The sequence below is a fragment of the Podarcis erhardii genome (genome assembly GCF_964252035.2).
Source record: "Podarcis erhardii genome assembly, chromosome: 2".
Classification (NCBI taxonomy): Eukaryota; Metazoa; Chordata; class Lepidosauria; order Squamata; family Lacertidae; genus Podarcis; species Podarcis erhardii.
In genome coordinates, this window is record NC_138498.1 from 33,888,840 (window position 1) to 33,906,481 (window position 17,642).

At 48.4% G+C, this 17,642-nt stretch overlaps 1 protein-coding gene across 4 annotated transcripts in view; it reads right to left on the bottom strand.

The window, feature by feature from the left end:
- Nucleotides 1–4,927: 4,927 nt before the first annotated feature.
- Nucleotides 4,928–17,642, bottom strand: part of SPATA20 (spermatogenesis associated 20) — a 47,451-nt gene continuing 34,736 nt past the window's right edge. For all 4 annotated transcript variants that reach the window (XM_081850708.1, XM_081850710.1, XM_081850711.1 and 1 more), the window contains one exon: nt 4,928–5,245. In XM_081850708.1, coding sequence (XP_081706834.1) covers nt 5,075–5,245 — 171 coding nt within the window. In that variant the 3' untranslated portion in view covers nt 4,928–5,074. The remainder of the gene's footprint in view (nt 5,246–17,642) is intronic.

Sequence of the window (17,642 nt, forward strand, 5' to 3'; positions counted from 1 at the left end):
TACCACAGTTTGTACTCATAAGTGGTGTCAGGGGAACAGGCCAACAGGCCAGCAATCAAAACCCTTCAAGACTGTCCTGTGTTTACACAGACACACACAGAGACACAGACAGTTCAGTGGCGGCTGGTGCCTGCTAGAAATGGCAGGTCAGAAGGCAGGGAGCTCAGACACCAGGTGGAGCCACAGCCAATAAGAGACAAAACCAAATAATTCTAGTTTTGTCCCCCATGCCCTTGTCATAGCCTCATTACTGAGCAACAACAGGAAGAGCTCAGTGGAGTGGGAGGCCAGCCAACCAGAAGAGTCTCTGAAGTGTACTTGCCTGGAGGCTGAGTCATCATCCGAAGTCAAGTCCAGTCCTAGGAGCAGGTGAACAGCAACCCACGTGGTCAGGGAATCCGGTGATCATAGGGTCAGAGGTCAAGACGAGCAGGAAGCAGCAAAATAGGGCCAGGAACTAGAAGCATTGTTACCAGCTTCTAACTGCTGCTGGAAGCTCTGCTTAAGAAGGCTGAAGCCAGCTGGTTCTCATCTGCGCCTCCTCCTCCTTTGTGTCCTTAAAGGCTGATCAGCTGCAGGTGGAGTCACTCCTCCCCCTTCAGGCTGCTGTTCAGCAGGCGAAGCTGACTTCTGGCCCGTGATACCCCTTCCAAGGTGATTTCTACAAGGGTCACACTGACACTAAGGAGGAGGAAGCTGAGAGGTATTGCCACCCTACCCTGTGCACCGCAGCATGTGGCTGCCCAGAAAGGAATGTGGACTTGCAGCTGAAGATAAATTGCAGACATTCCTGCCTTGCAGGGGGGTTGGACTAGATGACCCTTGGGGTCCCTTCCAACTCTGCAATTCGATGACTATTGGAGTCTGCTCTAAAAAGGCTATGGGGGTAAAATAAACCCGTTAACAGGCTACCTATTTCCCTCTTGTTATCTCTGTGCTTGTGTATAAGCTCAGACACGCACAGCTTGCATTCCCGCTGCGAAGAATGCTGTTCCTCCAAGGGTGAGATAAAGCTTTCTTTATTCAAGTGCCGTGGTCTGGTCCCACCATCAGCCCTGCTGACAGCGCAGCCTGTCTCCGCATCCCGTCTTGCACTTCATCGCAGGTATATACACTGGCAAGAACAATCCCAGATCCTCTGGCTGGGGGTGGGGGGAGAGGCGTTGATCCCCTTGTCACAAAGCAAAACTAATGAGGGAGCTAGTACAGCACAGGACGAAACTGTTTCTATCAGGTCTGGAAGTGCCATTATCTAATTTACTGCTAGGAACAGCAGCAGGGTCAGGAGACCCCATAACTAAACCCATCCATCACTGTCACAGCACAGCCAGCTCTTCTGCTCCACAGAATCCCACGTTCCTTGTTCCTGGGGACCTTTTCTGTCCCGTGCAAAAGCTTCCCTGGGTCCTGTCTGGCTGGCAGCCTGGTACCTGCCAATACTGGCAGAGTTCAAAATACCAGAGGCCTTACAGGACTGGCAGAGCTCCAGCTGGAGATCCACCAGACAGTGTTGCACCAGAAACAAATTGTGGTTGTAGATCTCGCCCCAAATTTGATGGATTTCAAGGGATAGGCCAGGTATTAATTAGCAGGCTGCTAAAGATGGACTTAGAAAAGCCAGATTGTTCCCATGAGGTCTCCTGTGACACCAAACTGTTGTTTCTGCTACACTCCATAGCGCAAGGGTGGGCTTTATCTTGTGATACTTTTGTTGGGGGCTGCCAGCTGCTGCTGGTGGGTGGGACCAGGGCTTTTTCCCAACACCTCTCAAGTGGGCGCCATTGCCATTATAAGAGAACAAGGGAGGTGTTTGTGGTGAGTTCTGGCCCCCTTTTTTTCTAGAAAAATAGCACTTGGTGGGACCATACATTTTCTCTTCCTGCCACTCATAGCTCTTCCTACCACCCTTTTCCTGCTACTTCCCCCTCATTGCCACCTAAAGGTAAAGGTAAAGGTAACCCTGACCGTTAGGTCCAGTCACGGACAACTCTGGGGTTGCGCGCTCATCTTGCTCTATAGGCCAAGGGAGCCAGCATTTGTCCGCAGACAGCTTCTGGGTCATGTGGCCAGCATGACTAAGCGAACCAGAGCAGCACACGGAAACACCGTTTACCTTCCCGCCGTAGCGGTACCTATTTATCTACTTGTACTTGACATGCTTTCGAACTGCTAGGTTAGCAGGAGCTGGGAGCTGGGAGCTCACCCCACTGCGGGGATTCGAACCACTGACCTTCTGATCAGCAAGCCCTAGGCTCTGTGGTTTAGACAACAGCACTACCCGTGTCCCTACATGAAATTAAATCAAGGGTTATGAGGAAGTATGACCTAGGGCTGCGAGTTGCACACCCCTGCTGTAGCTGCTGTCAGCTATCTCTAAAACAAAGAATCCTGAATTAGGTGCTCAGTCTCAGAGGGGATTTAACCATTCTGCCCTTGCTTCAAGATTAATACTGTACTTGAGAGGACGTAACCACATAGAACTACCCAATTACACTAGGTCCACTAAGTCTGGACATTACTGGGATTTCAAAGGTGTAATTGTCTTGGGGAATTTCCAAAAGGTGGCACTTTGTCCTGTATCTTAGGCTCAACCATTTCAGGGGTTTCCTTAAAAAAACTCAGCAATAAAAGAATGAAGTGGCAACATCAGGAAGCAGTTGGACATATGTTTGTAACAGGAGCAGGAAATCTATTTTTAAAAAAAATAAAATAAATTCTATTAAATTTAAATAATTTGGATTAATTTGTTAAAATTTGGAAAACTAATAAAAATTAATAATAATAAAAAAGCTCAACCATTTTCAAGGTGTCCTAGTTTTTACTTTTTGAAATATGGCAACCCTAAATTACACAAGGGGGAGGTAGAGCTGGGCCAAATATCGTAACCAAATAGGGGTCCTTCCATATGGAAATTGGTCTAATTTAGCTAATGCTCTGCTGAATAGGGGGCTTATGTGTCTTGGAAAGTCCCTTCCCTCAAATGTGGGATGATGTGGAGGTAGCCCTACTACAGGGAAAAGAGAATCTTTGGCCCATCAGATTTATTTTACTCCAACTCCCATCAGCCCTAGCTAGCATCACAATGGCCGGGGATGATGGGAGCTGTATTCCAACAACATGTGGATGGCCACAAGGTCCCTACTCCTGCAAAACTGCTCTCTAACTGAGCAGCTATTGCACATTGAACAGAGACGAAAATGTTCAGACTGTCAGAAATCAACTCAGATAAACTCCACGTTTCCAACAAGGTCTTTAACATGGAGCAGTTCTGCACTGGGCTGAAAGCATCCCAAAATAGCCTGTTTCACTCCAGAAAGTGACGCTCAGTGTCCACCACCCATCACACACAGCACACCTCATTCATGTGACACAGGCAGACTGACTCCTGGTGACTCCTGCACACCCAATACAAGATTCAAGAGGGGGGAGAGCACTGTGGTTTGAAGGGCACATCCAGCTTCACAACAGAAGGAGAGCGTGTTGAATAATTCAGCCTGTGCTGCCCTGGTGCGGCCATAGGGAGCAGCCAGAGCAGAAGCAAATGCCAGTCTGCCCAAGAGCAGAGGTTCTTGGCTTCAGGTGTCAGTCTGTTCTGGCTCTATTTCTAGGATTTCTGGTTGAAATGTCTCCTCGTCACCAGTGGGGAGCTGGCAACTTGCAATGGCCTCCGTGGCACTTAAGAGAATTGCCCGTCCAAAGGCATAGCAATGTGGCTTTTCATTAGAAGTCAATTATCTTGTTACACTGAAAAACACCATCAGCAGCGCTCCCCACCTTCCCTGACAGCACAACTCGCTGGTGTTGAGAGGTGCCTTCTTGAATCATATAACATGACCCCATGTTGAACCACTGGAGACCAGAAGCTTAAGCACAGGAAAGGAAGTGCAGAAAGCAGAAGGTTTAAGTTCCCAGGAGAAAGAGAGGCTTGTCAGCGATGCCATTTGCAGGCAGCCTCTTCCTTGCATGTCCCAATCACAGATGCCAATGCTCGCCAGCTCAGAGAGATGGTTCTCTTCCTGCTATACTCCACAGAGCACAGGGAAGCAAACCCGCAAGTCTTTAATTTCAGAGTGTGCAAACGAAGAGAGAGGCACGGTTTATAAACTTAACAGCCCCAAATTCTGCAAAAAGTGGCAGTTAAGCTAACCAATATACATGTGTTTTCTCCCAACTGATTAGAGCTGTGAAGCGTATTTACAATGAATTTCGGAGATTTACCGGCAGCTCCTGGACTGGTGAAGTAAGTATTGGCAAGCTGGGAAAGGAATGCCGTACATGCCAGTTCATGGGGAAGTGAGCAGTGCCCTTGTTGCCCAAGGGAACATTTGCGTATATAAACAAGAAAACACTGTCCGTTTTTGTTTTCCCCTTCAAATATATGAGAGCTAGAAACTTGCTTTATTAAAAATGAAGGCCAAACTATGGATTCTACCTTATGGGATTAAACTTGAGGCTATGCAGCCATATTGTCTCCTCTAATTATGTACCATGTACACCATTTGGAATCTTGGACCGTGTGCTTTACTTCACCCATCCACACTAACATATGCAAGGTCAGGCCTCCATCTTCAAGGTAGCTTAACAAAATATACAGTGAGTGTCGCTCCACAACAGTGCCTAAAACAGCCTGGAGTGTCTCACTGGCAAGACGGCCCTTTGCCCATCATAACCTGAGCTGTGAGGAAAGTTAGGGCCTTGCTGAGCTTCCTCTGCAAGTCTAAAAGAAAACCCTGCAGCTGAGAAGGAGAGGCTGTGGACCACTAGATGCTGCTGGATCCAGCTCCCATCATCCCTGACCCACTGGCTGGGGCTGATGGGAGTTGGAATCCAACAACCGCTGGGCGACCCACAAGGTTCCCCAGCCCTGCGAACTGGTTGCCCCTAACAGCAAACAAACTTGACCACTACTGCACATAGGGGGAAGATGTTTTCAAATGGAAACAGGCGGGTTGAAGTGGGCCCAACCTGGCTTTATTCAACCTGGCTTTATTCAAAGGAGACTTTATTGCGAGGTCCAAGCAGGGCTCTCTCTTCTCATGTCCACTGAAGCGCAAGGGCCACCAAGGGAGGCAGCTCAGGGCAGCAGCAGGCGGCGTAGCTCCTGGCTGGAGGTGACGGGCAAGGAGCAGGCAAAGTTCTCGCAAAGGTAAGCTGTGGCTTTTCCATCTTTCTTCTCCAGAGAGGAGAGGAAGCCAAGGTGACGGTACAGGAACCCCTTAGTGTCCCCATCTGCAAGAATCAGCACCTGAAATGGGAGAGACAACAAGGAAGACACACAGGCTAAAGTGAGTGTTAAAGATGACGCAACCTGCTCCCTTTCCTAGGCACCGGGGCCTTGCTCAAATATCCAGCAATGTTTCAGACACCCAGGGTTAAACTGGTGGCTCATTCCATCGGTCCTCCCATTCCCCCTGCCCTGCCTGCAGTTTTCTGACATGTGCAGCACATGTGGCTTCTGGGAGCCATCTGGGTCAACTAAGTTAAATATTACTGGATGTCTGGGTTTGTTTTCGACTTCGCAAATTTGTTTTATTCTAAGTTTTAGCAATATTGGGGGGTTTTTCATACTTGTAGTTTTTACTGCTTGTAAGTTGCTTTGCTTGGGCTTTGCCAAGAAAAGCACCATATAGATATTTTTAAAATATATGTTTAGAAATTAACTCTCCGGGGCGTTTTTTCTTTGCTCCATCGGTATCTCTGGAATGGCACACCTTGGCCTCTCCTGCTTGTGACACATTATAATCTTGATTATATGGATTTGTCTGGGTTGCTGGCAAACTAGGGCTCAAAATCAGCTGGAAGCACAATTAAGGTGGCCATTCCACAAGACCATGTAGTGCTATATTATCCAAAATGCCCATCTCCATTGCTAAGCTCTGTCTATAATGTTTACTCAGAAGTTGTCCCCATTCAGCAAATGTCCCCTTCAACTTTAATTCCAAGCTCCCTGCTTGCAACATCACTGATTAACTGCCTCTTGGTCAGTCTATTTTTGCGGGGACGGGGACTTAAATGACTGGTTTCCTTTCATTATTTTCCTTTCTTTTTCTGAATTGCAAAATTACGCCCTTTTACAGTTAAAAAAGTGACCGGAAAAATAAAAGCCAGTAATTAAAGCCTGCTTCCCCCCCACCCCCCACCAAGGGAACAAGAAGTGATTATGGGGCAAAGGATGTGCTGAACAGAAAGCAATTGGAGGCAGAAGCCACTAGGAGGAAACTTCTACTTAAATACTGAGCAGCCCTAAAAGGTCTCAGTTGTGATTTGGCTGCACACACCCAACAGGCTGGTGCTGCAAGTGAAAACAGTAGCCTAAAATCATATATGCAGAGAGCAGGAACACAGAAAACACTGGAATGCATATGGATTCTGCATAAAATCTAAGTGAACCAAGGATGGTAACTCCAGACTGAACAGCTTGTGTGTAAGCAACTCCGATAAGAATACAGTGGTACCTCGGGTTAAGTACTTAATTCGTTCCGGAGGTCTGTTCTTAACCTGAAACTGTTCTTAACCTGAAGCATCACTTTAGCTAATGGGGCCTCCTGCTGCTGCCGCGCCACCGGAGCACGATTTCTGTTCTCATCCTGAAGCAAAGTTCTTAACCCGAGGTACTATTTCTGGGTTAGCGGGGTCTGTAACCTGAAGCGTATATAACCTGAAGCGTATGTAACCCAAGGTACCACTGTATTTGGGATGGTGGGTCCTGCCTCTCTGTGCAGGCATTTCGATCAGATTCCTTCTAGATCCTTTCCAGTCATTCTGGAAAAATTCTGACATTGCATGAAAAGAAAACATGGAAGAATCAGCAACTTCTCCCTCTGTCCTGTTAACAACTCAGGGGAATACGCAGCGTAAGCAATACTACAGTCTCTCTACCAAGCCTGCTGCGAAGAAATGTGGAGGAGCAGAATATCCTATTTGTAATACAGACTATCCAAGGTGTGTTACACCTGTCTCTTGCCTAAGGTACCGAGGACAGGAGCCCACCCTGAGTTTGTCACACCCAGATCCGTGGTGACAAACCGAGATTCGTGAAATGAAGCCCGGGGAGAAACTGTTACCCTGAATAGCAAACCAGAAATGACACCTTCCGTTAACAACCCAGCAGCCTGGCTGCGTAAACAAGCCCACAGCATCCCGACTGGCTCGTGTGTGTCCTGGACATGAGGAGCTGTGCAGGTGCGACTTATTTAAGCAAGTCTCTCCTTGTCCAACTCCTTGTCACTGGGGACTTGGGGCTGCGCAGTGCGCTGTGAAGCCGTTTGCGGGGAAGAGAGCCTGTGTTTTCCCCTCCCCTCCTCCTGCCACCCTCTCCCCATTCAGCCCCATCTGTGCCACAACTAAGCTGTGATCAACAGAATCATGCTGCTGCCACCCCCGCTTGCCCAGCAGGCTTCAAACACGCCGCTCTAATTGAACTCAAACTGCATTAATCACTTTACAGCATGCCAGCTTCCTGCACGTAGGATCTGGAGCTTGAGTCCAGGCCTAGCCTAAATTCTAGCCAGCACTGCTCCCTTGGTGCCGGATTGCAGCAAGATCATGCGAGGAGCGGAATGTCAGGCTATCAGTTTAATGAAACCTGGAGGCTCCACACTGTGTCATTCATCCAAACCACATCCTCCCCACTACTAGCCTTTGAGACATGCATGGTAGCATGGAAGGACTGGCATTATTGTGATATTATGCTACTGTACTGCTCTGTCTGTGACAGCAGCCAGGGTTGTGGCCTCAGTGTGGTGTAGTGGTTAAGAGCGGTAGTCTCGTAATCTGGGGAACCGGGTTCGCGTCTCCGCTCCTCCACATGCAGCTGCTGGGTGACCTTGGGCCAGTCACACTTCTCTGAAGTCTCTCAGCCCCACTCACCTCACAGAGTGTTTGTTGTGGGGGAGGAAGGGAAAGGACAATGTTAGCCGCTTTGAGACTCCTTAAAGGGAGTGAAAGGCGGGATATCAAATCCAAACTCTTCTTCTTCTTCTTCAGTGTCCATTCTCAGCCTTGCCTTTAGAACTGATATTGTCACCTTCTTTGCTAAGGTTGGACTCCACCCCTTTGCTATCCGTGTGTGTGTCTCTTAAGGCCCTTTCTTAAGCATCCAATCCCCATGCACATTCCTGTCGGAATCTGCGTTCCATCGAGCTGATAAAGTTCATCTTCCTCCGGTCGAGTCCTTCGGAATCGCCTCCAACGATAATTTGATGAAGCCTCAGGCACATTCCCGTTAAGCAGAGTTTCCAGCACAGGGAAGTGATGAGATTTATGGCTACATGGCTAAAGAGTTTTATTTCTCACTATGCAGACAGAAAAGAAACATCCTTTCTCTATGAAAGCAGAGAGCAACTGAAACAAACAAAGGAATATTAACCAGTAATGTCACATCCGTCTCCCGTCTTCCGTGAGACTTCCAACAGCCTGGAATGTCTCTGGAATGTAAACAGAGCCTTGTGACTCCAAAGCACTGCTCAGTGGCAAACAGAAACTAACAACTGCTAGCCTGTTCACCTCTTGCATTTTTCTCCCTTACCTTTTAAATGCCTAGGTGTTTTCCTCCCCCATCTTTTCCCTTGTCATTATATGCGCACTGTAACTTGGCTACAACTGACTGCCTATCTAAACGCCCTTTCCTTAGCGCAAGGCTCTCCTCTGCTTGCCAGTCCTCATTCTGTTTAGGGCCTCCTTTTCATTATATTCATTTCGCTCCTGGAAAATGCCCCAGCGTCCTTCTCCCTGTTCTGATTTTTCTCTCCACAAACATTTCAAAGTGGGCTCTTGGGGTGTTTTCTAGGCCAGATCAAAGCTGCTGCAGCTCCTGTCGCATTGGGTCACCCCTGTTAGGAACGCTCTAATCATGCCTGAGAAATGAATGGCTGCAGCACTAATTAATTTTTACAATACAGAAATTATTATTAGCTCCCCTGGGTCCTGGGCGTTAATGGAAAGTGCATTGGGGATGAAGCTTGTCAAGCGCAAGGATCGTCTACCTTTGTTCAAGGTGTAAAACAGGGCAGGGTGTGCTGAAATGAAACAGGGTAGAAGATACACTAAATACTTCTGTCATTACAGGACAATGGACCCTTCTCTCTCTCTCTCTCTCTCTCTCTCTCACACACACACACACACACACACAGAGTGATTGATTTATAAGGGAAGAAGGAAATGAACAGGAAAGGGTGAAATCATCAGTGTGGTGAAATTATCACATTATCAGTCACATAGAAAGAGAAAAAAAGCTTCTCTGGACTGTGTGAAAGCGAGACCATGTGCACACACTCTCATACACATGGAGGATATGAAACAGAGGGTACCCAAACCTCCTATAAACAGTATTGCCCACATCAGCACCCTGGGGTAAAGGCAAATATGTCATTTCTGTGATGCACTGCTGAGCTCAAACTGGGATCTTATGGAAGAGACACCAACTTCCTGAGCCACTGGGAATGCTAGTCAGAGGTGATTATGGACTGTTTCACACCAGAGCCCATAATCCTCTTGGCTGGGAAGTCAGTTGCCATCAGAGGGGCCAATCCAGTGCACCCGGTGTCTGACATGGAGCTGTTAACTTTCCCCTGTCTGGGAAAGCCATTCAGGGAAGCCACCAAACAGGTCTCGTCCAAAGATGGCCACGCTTGCATGTGCCAAGGCACACTTAATACTAATTCATTTCCCACTTGGTTGCAGCAAGTGCCTTAAAACGCGCAACATCTGTTTACAGGTAAGACTGCAACCCTTCGCTCCCCAAGTCAGCAATTGCATATGTCGCCTCAAACCATATCTATATCTATGTCAAAATGCCTCTCATTTTCAGCCAGCATCTACCATGCATAAAACCTGATGCAGCTTCTGAGTAAGGGAGAATTCCTGACCATAAGTGCCTGGTCAACTGCACGCCAGAAAATGTTACTTCGTACAAATAAACATTCCCCAGCATCCCAAAGATGCCCTAGATGAGCTCCAATGCCTTCAGTGGCTCCCCCTGCCACTCACCCTTTGCTTTCCCACTATCCCCCCTCCATATGTTGGCAAATTCCTGGCTCAAGATGGCTGTCAGTTACATCTACTCCTTGGGAAGTGGCAGAGCCCCCTTCATCCCACCCCCAAAGGATTCTCCTATACAACACAGACTATCTATTTTATTGTACTTGGAACCTCCTAAACCAGGAAGAGGAACCTTGGTAAAGATTCCACCTGTTTCGCCCACCTGACCTCCCTGGTGCATTCAGAGCATCTTCAAGAGTGATAACAGACACACACATCCCCACCCTGCACAAACTGGCCGCGTTTGTCTTTCTTTTCTTTTTTATAAACTGTCACTCTCTCTCATTGGCTTTATCTTGAATTCCAGGGGTGATTAATTACCAATTCATGTCCAATCAGAAATTCATTAATTCATTTTTTTTGCAGCCTCCCCGAGGTCCTCTTGCTCAGGCAGGATAAAGGAAAGCCAGAGCATTAGCACTTGGTGGACAAAGGAGATAATGAAATCCTTCATAATTACCCATAGGCCATTAGCAGGGCAGGGAATAATAAACCAGAAAGCAAACTCCAGCCTGAAGCTGCCCACTGCCTGCCTTTTTCATTTTTGTGTTAGAATGGGGTGTGACACGGCCTTCCCTTTCCAACAGTGGGACCCCCTCAAATCCTGTCATTCGGAAGGACACATCACATCTGGAATAGAGAGGCACTGAACTCCCCCTAATTTCAATATGCACTTTTGAAGTAGCAAAGCCACGCAGCAAAGCAAATTATTGTGTGCAGAGGGGAAAGAAATCCTCTGACAGATTATTCACGTTGTTTCAATGCTGTTCAGCAAATTTTTATTCCCTTGGCGGCGGCTTCTCCTCAGCGCCATTTTCATTCTTCTTTGCCCTCACAGACCTCAGCTTCGTTTGCTGTCACGCCGACCTTTAATCTGATTGGCTGTGGTGACGGGTGACCCGAGTGGTTTTGTTCGCCAGTGTCCATGAGATCATCATGGGCTTGGGTCACCGTGACCATTAGGATGGTGGCAAGCGAGGCCATGGGGCTGTGAGGGAAAAGGAGAGGGAAGAATGGCAGCGAGGAGAGCAGCACTGCCAAGCAACACGCATCTGTCTTACAAATGATGTCAAAAATCACCCCAAACATGAGGCACTTTTCAAGGAAAACAAAACATACCGTTTTCTGCCAAGGCTCAGGAGTAGGCAGCTGTCGGAGATGAGCCAGGCATCAAGGGCTGAGCCCAGAAATCAGAGCAGAGGGGCCTAAGCCAGGAGAAAGAGCTGGGAATGGAACTGCCTAAAAATCTCGGTTAAGCTTATCTGAATCATAGAATCATAGAGTTGGAAGAGACCACAAGGGCCATCGAGTCCAACCCCCTGCCAAGCAGGAAACACCATCAGAGCACTCCTGACATATGGTTGTCAAGCCTCTGCTTAAAGACCTCCAAAGAAGGAGACTCCACCACACTCCTTGGCAGCAAATTCCACTGTCGAACAGCTCTTACTGCCAGGAAGTTCCTTCTAATGTTTAGGTGGAATCTTCTTTCTTGTAGTTTGGATCCATTGCTCCATGTCTGCTTCTCTGGAGCAGCAGAAAACAACCTTTCTCCCTCCTCTATGTGACATCCTTTTGTATATTTGAACATGGCTATCATATCACCCCTTAACCTCCTCTTCTCCAGGCTAAACATGCCCAGCTCCCTTAGCCGTTCCTCATAAGGCATCGTTTCCAGGCCTTTGGCCATTTTGGTTGCCCTCCTCTGGACACGTTCCAGTTTGTCAGTGTCCTTCTTGAACTGTGGTGCCCAGAACTGGACACAGTACTCCAGGTGAGGTCTGACCAGAGCAGAATACAGTGGCACTATTACTTCCCTTGATCTAGATGCTATACTCCTATTGATGCAGCCCAGAATTGCATTGGCTTTTTTAGCTGCCGCATCACACAGTTGGCTCATGATCCTCTGCATGGATTCTTCCCCCCCCCCCCCAATTCCCATCTAACTCCTGAATCTAAATGGGAAGCAAGCACCCACCACCACCAGTTCCACTAAAAATACAAACCATTCTCACATGCAATATGCATTGCGTGGCGAGTTCCCCACCCCCCAGGTAGAATAATGACACATGACACAATTATTAAGGTTAATGGGCTAAAAAAGGCCACACTTTTATTGGTTACAGGTGATGAGCGGTATTGGCTTAGGCATTGGACCTAACTGACTATATCTGACTCCAGCCCTTGAAGTCCGGGAAGGGTTAACCACCAGTAGGGGAAGTCCTGCTGATGCACATCAACTAGGAGCTCCCCCGGGGTCACCGATAGGGGGCGTGCCTTAGGCCCTCACCTCCCCAAGCTTCGGACAGGGCCACGCCCCCTAGAATCCTTTAACGAACTACCCTTCAATATGCAGGGCAGGTGATGGCGCTACCTCCCCTCTTCTATCTACAGAACAATAACAATGCCTAACCGCCAATACCCAGGAAGTTGTGGCAATTTGCTACGAGGTAGGCAAAAACCAAGTGGCTGGCGCCAATTTGCCAAGTGGATAAATTCCTACCACAGCAACCAACTGAAGTCCATAGCAAGGTCAAAGAACGAAAACCTTGGAGGGTGGGAAAAACCAGAGCAGATGGAAGCGGACAAAGATGGGAGATCCCCGGCTGCGTCCTGCCTTTAAGGAGCAGGCCACACCCCCAGAGCAACCCGATTGACTGGCCAGGAGGTGACGCAGCCAGGAATCCCCCAATCGTGCAGGGGCTGGCCTCCCACCCCCTGGGCATGTGGAGGGGCTGTGAAGCCCGCAACCCCACCTCCTCCTTAAGGCGGAAGTGGCTTTATTATTCAGATAACATACACATGTACGCTACAGGTTTCCTAAAGTAATCTGCCGCATAAGTGCAAAAATATGTTGATCTTAAATATGTTTAAAAAGCCATACTGCAAAAATATAGTACAGCATGGGGCTTGACTCTTCTATATGTATAATACATGTTTCTTTTGACGTGTCAGGCTTCTTTTATTTTGTCAGCAACCGGGCTACTGAGTTCTGCACCAGTTTCAGCCCCGTGTACTGCAGTAATCCAACCTACAGACTACCAAGGAACAGACAACAGAAATTAGGCTATCTCGGGCCAGATAGGGGCATAGCTGGGCCACCAGCTCAAGCCAATGGAAGGCACTTCATGCTGCTGAGGCCACTTGAGCCTCCATTTTAATTGTTTTCATTGATTTTGTATTTTTCTCAAGCTGGAGAAGTCGTGAAGTCCCCTACACCAACATTTCTGTCCCAAATGTTTTTTTGCATGACATCTAGAAACCCTGGGCTTGGACCATCCACCCCCAGCACGTCAAAAGGATAGAGAGCTGCACCCCTGGTCAGGAAGACCTCTGGCAGTCCCAAGCGAGTGGAATAACAAATTGTATTTCACTTCAAAGCCTGGGCATGCCTCCCCATCTGCCAATTGGGGGCCTGATGAGTGCAATTTTAATGAAGTATGCAGGTAGGGGCAGAAAACCACCATCTCAGGTGACAAAAAGGCTCAGTGCTCTCTTTGCACCTGCCACTTCACTGGCGGACGTCATCCCTTCCTGTTCCCAATCTGCAGAGGAGATGCAACAGCTGGGCTTTGAGGACACAAGGCTGAGGTGTGCCATGCAGTTCCACCCTCCCATGCTGTCCCAGCATAGAAAAAAAATCCAGTCATCTTTCCAACACAGGGTATCTAAAGCAAAGTTGACTTCTCCTTTCCACCTTAGAAATGACTGTTTTCTTTCCACTCCAAGCAGGATGCTGCTACATTGTTTGGCGAGGCATTAATTACTATAATGACCAAATCAATTACATTCACCCGGGCAGGCTTAGCCACCAGCACCTTGCTCCTACGGTGCAAGTAAGGATGTCAAGTAACATGCTGATATATATCTGTTAGACTTGCCTACACAAGCAAGCGCATCTCCGGGGGGAAGTGAGTCAGGGCTGCCTCATCACATGCAAGAAAAGGAAAACAAAAAGATCAATGGAGCTGCAAAAAGAAAATGAAGACATCTTCCTAAATTTGCACCGCAGCCTGTGCACAAAAGGAGGATCAGTTCTTCCTAGACTGCTGCTGCGCCACTTCTCTTTTTATGCCGTCCCCTTGCCTCAGGTTACACTTTCACCCACCTTCGTTCACAGGCTTTGCTGGAAAGTGCTCAGTCACCTATCCCAGAGAGGGTAGCGCCTAATGACACTGGAATAGCGGGACAGCTCAGTTCGTTTATTTATATATTTAAAGGCATTTCTCAACCGCTTAACCTTTAAAATCTCTAAGTTAGTGCAACCATAAATGCAGTCGTAAAAAACAGTATTATAAGAACAGAGATTTTAAAAACACCAGAGATCTAGAAATAAGAGCATCCAATTCTATGGGTCAGGGAAAGCCCGGGCAATAAGATAAGACTTTACAAGATGTCTGAAGCAACTTCTGGGGGGTGTTTCGCATAAGGCAGAGTGTCAGATAGTGGTGTGATTGCTCGAGAGCAAACAGGCAAGACTCTGACCTGTCTTTTCCAGGCTTTATTATTAGTGCAAACTATTTACAGTGAAGAGCGTCGCATGTCTGGCTCAGTCGCTTGCAGAATCTGGGAGTGGTCGGTCCTTGTACCTCCCCCAGCATAACAGTCGTGTGACCCCTAAACTTCTCCTCCCCTCCCAGCGCCGAAACCTACTGCGCAGAGTGGGTGCTGGCAAAGGGGTACTTCCCTCCCCTCCGACTTGCTCAGGGTCGGTGTTGAGGCTCTGGTCCCACCACCTCCTCCCCACTGCAGGTGGGGCTTTCCTCCTCACCAGAGGAGGAACTGCTTCGCAAGACTTTCGGAGGTTCCCTATAACACAACTGCCCTTCCACTCTCACCTCTCAGCTGATGGCAGTTCCCTGACACAGAGGGGAGGGCATTCCAGAGTGCAGGGGGCAATGGCAGAAAAAAACCTGTTTTGGGGTCACCACCCTGTGGTATTCTGTAATGCTAAGCCGGCCAAAGTTCTCAGCATGCCTCAAATACTTTCAAACTGCCCCATTCTGTAGTTTCAGTTGCTCACTTTGATTGCTCGTGAGCCCGAGCATCACTCCCGAATGCCATCCCATTCCCAGTATTTTTGTTTACACTCTTCCTACTTGAACATTGAAATTCAGGCCAACGTGGCTACCTGGTGGCACGTGGGCAGTTAGCAACATAGACAGTGACTTGGTACCCAACTGTTGTTGTGTCCTTTAGGCTGCTGAATTCCCACAAAATGAAATCAGCAGTGAAGAGGCCAGACACGGGGCTGAGTTTGTGATGTGCGTGAAAATCCTGGGGGATTCCATTCTGAGCCAAGCCTTTACCCAGATCAGTTAGAACTAGTTTCCTCTTCGCCTGAAGGAATCTGTGCCCTGGTTCTATCTTTTCTTGTGCTATTACTGAGGATGGTCCCAATGCTGGTATTCTTGGCCGCTACACCAAATTACTACAAAAACTGGGAAACGAAGAGTTCGTGGCACCTGTATTTTTCCCTCTGTTGGCAATGATTGAACTATGCACTTCTGAGGAATGTTGAGGGGGTTGTGGGAGGGGAGAGAAGAAGGTGGAGATGACTTGTCTACATTTTGCTCTGCTTGCAGGCTTCTTGGGCTCATCTGGTTGGCCACATCAGGAGACAGCATCCTGGATTAGAGGGACCATTGGTCTGATCCAATTGTATTCTTATGATGAGTCCTTTATGCTATGTTGATTGGACAATGTGGTGAAAACGTTGACCATGCAAATGGAGAGCTAGATGATGCCCTCTGAGAAGTTCCCAGGTCTGAACTCAAATTCAGTAGCGGGGGTGGGTGGGAGCCTATGATGTGGAGGTACTCAAAAGGATGGAGAACACATTATCAAGAAAAAAGCCAGGGATCGCCACAGACAAGATCCTTCCACCCATAGTCTCCTCCAAAAGTAGGATTATACCAGAGGGAATCTCAGAAGCCCCACAGAGGAGGCAGATATGACAAGAGAAGCTGTTGGAGAGGGGGTCTTATTTAAACCAGACAGTGGTGGAAGAAAGAGGGGTAACCTGCAGAGAGAAGAAGAAGAAGAATTTGGATTGGATATCCCGCTTTATCACTACCCGAAGGAATCTCAAAGCGGCTAACATTCTCCTTTCCCTTCCTCCCCCACAACAAACACTCTGTGAGGTGTGTGGGGCTGAGAGACTTCAGAGAAGTATGACTAGCCCAAGGTCACCCAGCAGCTGCATGTGGAGTAGTGGAGACATGAACCCAGTTCACCAGATTACGAGTCTACCGCTCTTAACCACTACACCACACTGAGTGAGCCACTGGCTGATTCCAAGGTCAGACTTGCATGACAAAGGTAAGCCAGGTGGTGATCGCATGTAGCACCACTGGAGATCCCAAGTTGTCCATTTAGTGGCACAAAAACCTAGGAAGCACTTCATCTCTGCACATGCAGTTGTTTAGAGTGACGTGCCTTGGCCCAAGTCTCACTGTGATCATCCCCCTTGCTTAATCTTCTGATTCATTGCAGGCATGTTTCAATCCTGCACGCGATTCAGCCGCACGTTGTGGAGTCCGCTGCCAGTGCAACCCACCATCTGAAGCTTCCATGTTATGTTTTGTGGGTGGGTGGGTGGGCTGACTGCACCTTGTTTATGACTTTTGAGTAAGCAATTTGGGCTGATCTTCCTTTCACAACAAAGTCACTGCTGCTCCTCTGGACAGCCAGCAGGTGGTGGCAGCATGTCACTGAAGCAGTCGGGGGGGAAATGAGAGTCAATGACCACAGAGTGAGGTGGGGGTTCGTCCCCCCAAAGGTCCAGCCATCCAGAGAAAATACTCAAGGGAGGGGAGGGCAACATCCCCTTCCCTCACCCTATTCGTTATATGGAAGACAAATAGAGAAAGAGCTGCTGACAATCACAGCTTTCCCTTCCAAAGCTCTTTGCTGCAGTTAAGAGTAAATTGAATTAAACGGTGAGAATGGAATTTAATTTCCATGCTGTTTGATTTGATCATGCTCCCCTTCCGAGAGGCCTCCTCCGCTGGTTCATCATCTATCTTGGGGCCCCTCCCAGAACACGTACAGGTTGCAGGGAACAAAAAGCTGATACAGCTGTTGGGAAAGGGAGTAATTTATTAGCACTGGCAACGGCGGGCTGGGCTCCCCGCTGCCGACACGGCGCTTTCAAAGCTCCAAAGTGGGTCAGTGCTTTTAATCCTTCTCCGCCAAGGCAAAGGGAGAGGTGGAGCAGCAGCAGCAGAGGCGGGGACAGGGCAGCAGCAAACAGCTCCAGGTACAGGACAGGACAGGTTTTGCTCCTCAGCCCCAGCGATGCCTGAGAGAGCCCAGCATTCAGTGCAAGAGCAGCTACTTCAGACCACATTTCCCAGTCACTTGTGCTGGACAGCTCCTGGAAGCCTATCTTAGAATAGCACTGTTCTTTCTCTTTATCTCCCTTGCGGAGGATAAGGTATTTTGATGGCTACTAGTCACAATGGCTATGTTCTCCCTCCAGTGCTGAAGACAGTATGCTTCTGGGCACCAGTTGCAGGGAATCACGAGCGGGGAGAACGCTCTTGTGTTCGAATCCCGCTCTCTCGGGCCTCCTATGGCCATCGGCTTGGCCGCTGTGAGAACAG